Here is a 10,968-nt window from a genome sequence, read left to right as displayed (position 1 = left end):
CTCGATAATGCCAAATTATAATAATAAATACTATGTGTGTGTGGGGGCGCGTTTTCATGTCCGCGTGAGAAAAGATGACTAAAAGCATAACGGCTGCCCTGCCCTGCCCGGTCCAGATCCAAGATGACCAAACCCTAATCCAACGTGACCAAACCCTAACTGCGGTCATCGGGTTGGGCAGGGCAGGGCAGGCCAGGGGAGGACGAGTTAGGGATGGGGTGCGAGTTAAGCCACCGTGCGCGTTGGCGGTGGGAAAGGTCTCAACATCCATCCCCGGTCACGAGCCAAGCGTGTTCCCCATTTCAATATTCACTCGCCCTCAGTTAAATCGGGTCGACCCTATATACAAATAGTTCCTGATATTTGTTGGCCTCTGCAATTTTTTTTTAACTCGTGGGATTCCGTTGGCCTTTTTTCCTGTGCATTTCTTCTGCCATTAATGCATACAACCAGGTGAGGTAATCGGCATTAATAGAAAAAAAAGGAAAGAGAATTAATTTAAAGGTTTCAATATCTCATGAATTTGGGTTGGGAATTTTTTTTTTTTTGTCCTATCCAGACGTTTTTTTTTGTTGCCTTGGATTGGGCCGATTCTGCTGCAAATGTAGAGTTGTTTTGACTCGTTTTGCTCCTCTCTTTTTTCTAAAGTTCTTGCAGTTGAAGGTCTGATCCTCAGGCGGAGCTTTGGGGAGGAAGAGGAATTGAAGGTCGGTAAAGCTGGAGCACTCAGAACCCCCCGGCAGTACACTGATGCTCAACGCATCTAGTAGCAATGGTAACAATAGCAATAGCGATAGTCATGCTAACAATGAGATCGATGGTGATCATAGTAATTGTGAGCAGAGAATTCCCCAAAGAGAGGTGGTGGAGATTGTAGGAGGGACTGGTAGGAGAAATGGGAGGTCGAGGGAGGAGGGTGCGAGCAGTGGTGCCCCATGTGGAGCCTGCAAGTTTCTCAGAAGGAAATGCATTAGCGGCTGCATATTTGCGCCCTATTTCGGTTCCGACCAGGGAGCGGCCCGTTTTGCAGCTGTGCATAAGGTTTTTGGTGCCAGTAATGTCTCCAAGCTTTTGCTGCATATTCCCCAGAACAGACGCCATGAGGCTGTGGTTACCATCTGTTACGAGGCTCAGGCGAGGCTCTCGGATCCTGTTTATGGCTGCGTTTCGACCATATTTGCACTGCAACAGCAGGTGAGTCGCAGCCCAGCCTTTGCATGGCACGGGAAAATTGTCGTTTTTTCTTTCCTTTTTCATTTGGGTTTCGGTTTATTGTGAAACTGCACTTGGAATTATTCCAAGTCGAGCATTTTTTGCATGATTGGGCCGTTTTGGAATTTCTATTTGCTAAGCTGGTCCATATGTTCCATTCCTGATTGCTCAACCCCACATCGTTTTTTGTGATCTTCCGTGGAAGCCACGTTCATCAATTGGGTTTCGAGGGTTAGTTTCGTGGGTTTTCCACTTTTTTATTTTTATTTTTGGTCATTGAACTATCGAACTTCTTTGATTGTGTTTCTTTCTTTCTTTGATTGAATTATCTTTAGCCTCGTTAAAATAATTTCATTTCCCACAAAATAATTAAATGATTCTACAATCAGAAAAGGAGCGTATTGACCTGAATTATTCTTTTGAAATCTGTGAACAATATGATTGCCAGAAAGGAAGGAATTTTATCTTAGTGGCTAAGCCAACAACTGAATCATTGAAATAAGATCTGATTTGCCACTTGATTAACGTAACTATTTGAGAACGGATCGACAAGATTATGAATAGGGGCCTTATTATAAAAAATCAGATTTTTCATATAAAAAATAGATTTTTATTATCAAAATCCGGATTTTTATAGCTAAATTTTGTATTTAAAGTCTTAAATTTTTATTCTTCGTGAGCTATTTCATGCATCCTAAATTCTTTACTTATAGCTGGCTATTTCATGAATCCTAATTTTTTAATCTTAGTCAATTATTTCATGGGTTTGTAAATTAAGAAACATATTTTTTTTGTAAGCTTAGGTGGGATCTTCTTATTTTCAAGTTTTTACATGTCCGTTATTCACCCTAGGGAGGGTAGCACAAGAATCGAACCCAAGATCTCCGGTTCAGTGAGACTTCATTTCCATGGCTATTGCCACTTGAGCTACCCCATGCGGACGTAAATTAAGAAACATATAATATTATATGAGAACCAATAAAAAAAATTGTGTTTTTTTGTTTTGTTTTGTTTTTTTTGAACTGGTTTAATATATACAGTTTGAGTGGGCTTAATGTTAAGAGTATGTGTTTCTTTTTAAGAGGTTATAGGTTCAAGACCAGAAAGAGTATGTATGTTTTTTTAGATTTAGTAATCAAATTGCTACACACAAACAAAAAAGTCTAGTATAATACACCAGTTGAGTCTCATACACCAATTTAATGTTTAGCTTGACAGTAACTTCAAAATTAAATAATAATAATAATCATTTGATTATATTTTAGAGTAAATTTGCATGACTGTCATTAGTTAAAGGTTTGGAGGGTTGTTTATGATATTTTGTAATTTTAAATTGACCATTGAGAAAGTGATAACCTATGCGATTTTGAATCAGTGAGCAAGCAAGGAGTACCTTTCAATGCACCTATTCACTATTTATTTTAAGCTCTTTCACACACTATTCTAAACTAGTTAATATCAACATGAGATATTAACATTATTTACTAGTTTAAACTAGGGCAGAGAAATCCTGAAAACCGGAGTCTCGCAAAAGAAGTTAAAAATAAAACAAATCACCACCATCTATTCTGTTAAAACGGGTTACAGTTCAAAAAACTCGTTCAGATATCTAAGTGTCACATACTGCATGTATATTTTTACCTTTGCCTATGCTAAGGACTGGCCTATAATAATGCAATAACTAAGCCAACAATCTAATCATTCAAAATTATCACTCGATCAACGTAACAATCTGAGAACAGATCATGAAGAGTATAGCTCTGTATTTATGTAACTGAACGCGCGAGAGAGATCATTCAATAGTAATATACGAGTTTATTACTGAATCAGCGTAACCATTTGAGAAAAGATCGGCAAGGCAGCTCACTGTTTGGTTCTAAACATGTAGACAAATATTTCTTGATATGATTATTGCTGTTCTTTTTTTTCCTTAGAAACTTGACAACTTTGTATTAAATTGAATGCGCGCGAGAGAGTTCTGTAGCTTTGGTGGGAAAGATCTTGAGCGTAAAGATCTTCAACATTTCATGCATATGCGCGTAACTTATAAATAAATTTTCCAGGTATCAATTTGAAAAGTACAGGATCCATATAAACTTGATATTAATCAGTGGAGGTTTTGTACTTATTCTTGTATATGCTAGGTTCTGATAGATCCATACTAATAATAGCTACAGCAGAATAATATAAGAGACAAACAATACCTATTTTGCATACCCAGCTACAGAAAATACGAAAACCATCTATTTGAAAAGGGTCATTGAAATTGTAGAAGTCACATATCATAGTGTTGTTCTATCCTTGCCCTAAGCCTAGAAAAGCCATATCACCGCTAGTTGTCCATAAATTAAAGCTCCATACAATTCAAAAGGGAAAATCAGTTTAAAAACAACCATCTATAAGAAAGTTACAGTCCGAAAATACTCGTTAAAATTGCAAAAGTGACACATACTGCCTCTAGATCCTTCGGCTATGATGAAAGGAATGTTAACCTTAAGGCAATAACCTCATCACCTCTGGTTATTTTTCAAGTAATAACGAGAACGCAATAGTCGTAACACGATTGTTTTTAAATTAAAGTTCCATACAATTCAAAAAGTTAAACAGCTTTTGAGAAAATCACCAAGAAGAGAGATTTAGCATCTGAAAAAAGTCCCTAATATTGCAAAGGTGTATTATGTGACACATACTGCGTGTCGTTTCTTTCCTTTGCGTAGGGTGAGAAGAGAGTTGACCATCATGCAGCAGCCTTACCTTTGTTGCAGATAGTTTTAATAGAAAAGTGAGCCTAGCTATGAATTACTTCAAATTTTAAGCCATTGCTTAATTAAGTCCATTGGCTTAGGGCTTCCTCCTATTGAACCCATTAGTGGACTAATTGAACACGTTCTTTCAATTTTTTTTAGTGTTTGGAAATCAAAGATATATATATATATATATATGGAAATTTTAACATAACTTGAATTTCAAATTTTTCTCCATCATTATTAAATTTAATATTTAAATATGATTATAAAAATATTATATTAATTATCTAATAATAAAGGGTATATATATATAATTAGTTAGTAATTATGGAATGATATGGATCATAATCAAACGACATTTATGTTATTAAATTTAATATTTAAATATGATTATAAAAATATTATAATAATTATCTAATAATAAATGATATATATAATTAGTTAGTAATTGTGGAATGATATGGATCACAATCATAATCAAATGACATTTATGTGGCTAGGTGAGAAGATTCATCTACATTTCCTAGTATCAAATGACATAAATAATAAGTATATAGTATATTGGGAGTTCCATTTAATTTAAGTGATTGTGGATACTCACATTTGTGAATAGTTATTAATTTTTATCTATCATTATGTTAATTTATATATAAATTTATTTTTAGCCATCATTATGTTAATTTATATATATATTTAAGTTAGAATTTTCTAAATTATTATATATAACCACATTTTTTATAAATATAATAATATAATAATATAATATATATATATATATATATATATTCCATATAATCATTTCCTATTACATAGGATAAAAACATAAAATATATTACTCATAATTATTATCAAAATATATACCTCATAATCATTATCATTTAGTATTAGACTAAATTTTTATGTCAAAATTGTTTCTTATTCAAAGTTACATAATTTAATTGATTGTTTTTTACCATCTCATTAATGAATTTTTAAAATTATCTATCAATATGTTGAAAAAGAAAAATATAAATAATGAAACAGAGAAATATAACCCCACCAATATTCAAGATGTGTTAGGTTTAGTTTTTATTAATAGTCATTGTTGTTCACAGTGTTAATATATTTCAATTAAATTAGAAATTCCACAAACTTATAATATAATTTTTCAAAATTAATTATATATATATGTATATGTTAAGATTTGTTTTAATTTGAATATATTATTTAAATAATTTTTCAAAAATAATTTTCATTTTCAACTCTATTTTATATTTAAACCAAAATAAAAAAAACCAAATCTTCTGACTTAGAAACCAAAATTATAACTTAATAAATTTAAATTTTATAAAACTATTCTAAATTCTTGTTATAAATAAATTATTACTTAATTTTAAATTTAATATAATTATAATAAGTTTTTTATACAAACAAGTCGTGAACATGTTAATTTAGAATTTTGTAAACTATCATATAATCACCAACCTGGTCCTTTTCAGCTTTCCTCTATGTTATTTTAAAGTTCTTTAAACATAATTAGTAAGATAATTCTAAATCTATTTTATGGACATGGCACCATGAAAATACGTGAAAGTGTAACTTGAGTTTGGAAATAACGAAAAACTGATCATATATAACCTTCGATATGAGATTTGGTGGTTCAGGTGGATGCATTGCGGACGGAACTCTCGATTGTTCAAGCGCAATTGATGAACAGTCGTTTGGCCGCTGCAAGTGCCATGCAGCAGCAGCAACAACAACAACAGGCGGGAATGCTTCAGCAGGTGGGCGTGTCTGTCTTTACAAACAATCCATCGGGCACCATGAGCGTGAGCCTTCCCAGCAGTTCCTTAAGCATCGGTCCTTACGGGAGCTCGGGGATGAAAGATGAAACTCAATCTGACCCCTGCGCCTTCCATGGAATGCACTACGAAGTTGAATTGCCTCCAACGATTCATGACATGTCAACCACCCGAACTTACGATCAGAACCTTCAAATGATGACTCCCTCATCACACGAAGACCAATCCGACGATCCGGTTGGCATACAGGGCTTTCCACATTCCTTCCTTCAAAGAAAGTAATAACACCAGAACTACCATTTCCTCTATTCGTCACAAGTAACTCAATATCTTATTAGGGTTTGCCCATAAAGCCCATTTCAGCGCAGTTAGCCTGCTAATACAGTTGAATCGAATTTTCATAATGGAAAGGATAATAGTCTCCCTTTACATGTTTTGATGGTTGTATATATACATATAGTTCATTGCTTTCGCCTGTGGGGGCATGACAAAGATACTGTATAGAGATCGCCATGAAAATGGCATTACCAGTATTTTATGGTCATATATACACACATATACGTGAATATATGACATGGCCATTTGGGTATTGACACGGCCAATTTTACTCAGAGTGACATGGATATGTGTACTCAATTCCTTTTGATTAGATTTTAACATAAAATATATTGAAAGGCACAACCAAAAACCCAATTAACTTAAAATATACTGGTTTGGTTTTTTGTTTTTTTTAATACCATTGATTAGTAAGTTACCTAAAGATACAAGATTATTAGAATCTTGAATTTTAAATGGTATACAAAACTTAAAACAATACTTTTTTGGCTTCCATATAAATTTATGGAATTTTTTTATTTGTAAATTAATTTTCATATAATTAATTTTTTAAACTGCTTTAACTTAATATTTTATTTTTTAATTATTTTAAAAATAATGATTTTATTTATAAATTATTTTAAAAATAGTCAATATTTTATAATTTTAAATATAATTAAATATTAATAATATTTGAAAAAATATCTTAATATATAACCACCAATAATAAATTTCAATATCTCATTTTCTTTAGAGTTCTAAATGTCTAAATTTTTTAAAATAGAATTATTATACATAAACATTTTTGAAAAATAATCATTGTACATAAGCAATGTGGAAAGCACTAATAAGATTCTGAGCAAGTTGCATGCAATGATTATCAAAATAATTACAGCTATTCAATAATTACTACGTGATATTTTCCTTTTCTTCCCTCTCCATTGTAGCTTTCTTCCCTCTCTATTGTAGCTATCTCGTATTTATCATGAGTGAATATCATTTTTGTAGAGCTATCTCGTATTTATCATGAGTGAATATCATTTTGGACGTTTTAAACTTTATTTATACTTATATATTGAGTTTAATTATTATTATATTGCTAGTTTTTTTTTTTTTTTATAGATTCAACCGACATTTATAGGATTTACATAATTTAACTATGTTGTGCATACCTTTTTAATATTCAAGTGACATTTATAGGATTTACATAATTTAACTATGTTGTGGATACCTCTTTAATAGATTAAGAATTTTTTAGAATTATATATATATATGAAATTTAATTAATTAAAAATTAATAATTTTTTTAAGTCATATTTTTCACTATAATAGTATATGTTTTCTAGCATATATTTTTGGGTATAATTTTCTTAATTAGTGGAATCATGAATTTTCCACAATAAGTGTCTAAAAAATTGTTTAAGGAGCTAAATATATATGCAATCCAAAAGCCATTTTATAAAATAAAAATAAAAATTTGATAAACAAAATAAAAAATAAAAAAATGACATTCCAATTAAAACCTCTAGATAACCGCATCATGTCTATTTAGATTTTAAAACCTAGAACAAATCAATAAACACCCATCAAATTTAACTACTATTGGCGTCACTTCTTTACTCATTTGTTTCATGATTTTGTTTCTTGTTAGCATTGTTTGTCAATGATATCGCTGGTTGATGTCCTCACCTCGTCGACCATTCGCTTGTAGATGCTCTTGCTTTTCTTGTTGATGACTTCCTTTGAATGACTTCACTTTGCTGATAATGATATTTTGACCCGCTTTGTCTGGTCGATAGCTCTGTTTGTTAGTGATTTATGTTATTAGTGACATTGGTTATGGTTGATTTCCTTGGGCTAACATATTGATATTTTTATTCTTTTAAGTTTGGTTGGTGAGACATGTCTGGGGATTTAATTTCAGATCACTTGGATACACAAGGGCTCACCAATATGTTTTTTGTCAATTGTATTACCACACAGATGAGTAACAAATCCCATTCATATTTACCAAATCAACACAAATTTCAATGAATCAAGAAGTAGAAGTACAAAGTAATATAAAAGTCGGTGATAGATTTTCAGGGCAACTAAAATATTTGGATCTCACAACCAAACCATCTATAGTGGGAGATATCCTCTAGACCTTGGAACATCTTCCAAGTGTATGGTGCAAGTGTGGAGTCGACTAGGCATGGTGAACCAGGTGCATCATCCTCATCCAAAAGAGGGAACACGAGCAATCAATAATTGATGCTGGGGATCCATGAAGTAATCTATGCTATGGTCGAGGCCCATGGCTCTCAACGCTCACCCTACAAGTGTCAATGTGGCCCTTTGGAGGACTAGGACCCCATATAGGGAGACCAAGCCCCAATCAAAGACCCGCTTACAATCTTGCATAAGATCCCATGCGTCCCCTTACCCTACAATACAACAATTCATTATAATAATCAAGTAATAAAGTTTACAAGTCATGGGATCAATGCGGCACTTCATGCTAGCATGCCCTTCCATAGTGGGCTTTGGCATATACAAGTGTCTCCAAGCTCAATAGGGGGTTAACCAAGGACCCTATTAGGTGGTTTCAACTTCTAAAGGGGGTGACATGTCCATGGTACATCCTTTAAGTGGTAGGGAGAAAATGATATAATAATGGAATGGAGTGGGCATGAGGGGAATCATCTAGACCACATGTTAAGGCACAGGGGTACCTATAATAAGGGAAGTCCACACCTGGGTATATGAGTGTAGGAGGGAGCAAATCATGGTACATGAGTTACCCTAGCCTTTTCATTTCCACCCTTTTTCATATGCCGTTTGTCTTTGTTTTATTTTTCTTCACAATTGCTCGGGGCTCCAGGGGATGGAGAACATTATGTATAATATGTAGCAATGGATACCCCCTTTTGGTGGGGCAGTTCAACGCCCACCAAGGGTTGGAACAATCATGGGTTCCTTAATGATGGAGAGGGCTCATCTAGGGCCCACAGGAACGAGGATGATGGCCATGGATAAGGGGTAGAGCTCATGTTTGGTTTTTTCCCATGTGCTAAATTTGTATGTCCCAGCAGTGGAGAACATTATGTGTAATATGTAGCAGTGGATACCCCTTTATGGTGGGGCAGTTCAATGCCCACTAGGGGTTGGAACAATCATGGGTTCCTTAATGATGGAGAGGGCTCATAGGAACCAGGATGATGGCCATGGATAAGGGGTAGAGCACATGTTTGGTTTTTCCCACGTGCTAAATTTGTATTTCCCAGCCATCCTTTGCATTTTATGGTACATTTCCTGTTTAGAGTGGCACAATTATGCTTTTCATTTTGTTTTTAGCTACATCAACCTTTGGGGCATTGTTCTAGGCCCAACCCAAGGTGTCGACAAAGGGAGAGGAGGCTAATCCTATGTGGACCTAGATGGGAAAAGAGATGAATGGGGCTAAAATAAGTGGAAGGGGACTACCATAGGTTGTATCAGGAAGCGGTACCACGCAACCAAAATTGGGATTTCCCATGTAGTGCAAACCCTAAAGCTAATATGCAGTGAAGGAAATCCTATGGGACTAGGGTACAAGGGTAACCACGAAATTAGGCAGTGGAGACAAGAATAAAAAACTAACCCACTATTTTCGCCAAATCCCCCCACCAATTCATGCCTAAAAGTGCCCATGACAAGTGAGAAAAATTACTCAAGTATACTAATGAAAAGCCATACCCTTGGGTCGAGAGGTCCACCTTCAAACATATAATCATGACAAGTGGTTGAGGGACCATATGGCTAGCTCAAGTGGTAGAGACAATGGAACATTGAGCTATTTGGCGGTTGCAAGGGGTTGTTGGATGTCGACTAAGGGCCATCTAGAAGAAATTTTTTCTCCTATATACATTATCCACAGGTGGTGGGTAACATCTGGCTCCAACTGGTACATGAACTCGTAGGAAAGTGCACGAAGCTACTCGAATGTGAGGTCATGAGAACACTAGCAATCTCTGGGTATCATAGACCTGTTACTTTCACATATCAAATACCAAGAACATGGGGTAACATGTTTTTGTGGGTTCCTTTATGCTTCCTTTATTTTCCATCTTTGCTTAATCATTTGCATGCGTGATTGCCATGCTACTTCTGGAATACTTGTAACTGCAATCACTCACGACAAGCAACCACTAGCCTGAAAATATCCTATTCTAACATGTTTTATGCAAATTTTCTTGTTCATGTCTTCATAGTGCACTTCGAAAATAATGGGGAGCTTCTAAGCGCAAGGGCACACTTAAAAATGCTAAAGGGATAAATAGGGAAGGCTTCAGGGCTTCGACATGTGCTCATGCACTCAAGGGGAAGGAGTAATCAAGACAGGGTGCATGGCGTAAGTCTAAAGAATGAAGGAGAAAGATTCGGGCTTCACAAATGTGTTGTGCGACCAAGGGAAAGAAGGAGGGTGTAGGGCGCACTCCTGAAGGATGAAGGAGGAGGATTTAGGCCTTCAAGGTGTGCTCATGTGCTCGAGAGGCCTAGGAGGGTGCATGGTGCAAGTATGAAGGCCGAAGGATAGAGCTTCGCACCTTCGAAGTGCACTCATGTGCTCAAAGGGTCAAGAGGGTACATGGCACATTGTGGAAGGCTGAAGGGTGGATCTTAAGGCCTTTGGCATGTGCTCATGTGATCAAGGAGGGCGCATTCCTTTGGGTCGAAGGAGTACGCTCAAAGGAATACTTGGTTTCTGGAAGGGCACAGTTCAGATCAAGGAAAGGGAAAGGGCTTAAGGAGTGCGATTTGCACTCTTGAAGGGCACATGATGCGCTTCTAAAAAATGAAGCATTCATGATCAAGGGTTCATAGTGTGCTCATTTTCTCTTTGGCTTAATGGGTTCGCTTTGAAAAAAAAAATATCTGAGTCTGGAAGATAG

The 10,968-nt window shown here is 35.1% G+C and overlaps 1 protein-coding gene across 1 annotated transcript; it reads left to right on the top strand.

Moving 5' to 3' along the window:
* Positions 1–356: 356 nt before the first annotated feature.
* On the top strand, positions 357–6,439 carry LOC149232058 (uncharacterized). Its single transcript, XM_089376422.1, has 3 exons — positions 357–453; positions 649–1,194; positions 5,603–6,439. The coding sequence occupies exons 2-3, from the start codon at positions 751–753 to the stop codon at positions 6,020–6,022; spliced, it is 864 nt and encodes a 287-aa protein (XP_089232548.1). The 5' UTR covers positions 357–453; positions 649–750; the 3' UTR covers positions 6,023–6,439.
* Positions 6,440–10,968: the final 4,529 nt, after the last annotated feature.

This window comes from Pinus tabuliformis, chromosome J (genome assembly GCF_031772625.1).
Source record: "Pinus tabuliformis cultivar Carrire ecotype Pingquan chromosome J, CPIR1, whole genome shotgun sequence".
Taxonomy (NCBI): Eukaryota; Viridiplantae; Streptophyta; class Pinopsida; order Pinales; family Pinaceae; genus Pinus; species Pinus tabuliformis.
Note: the sequence above shows the minus strand (reverse complement) of the source record. Positions and strands in the feature narration are given on the sequence as shown.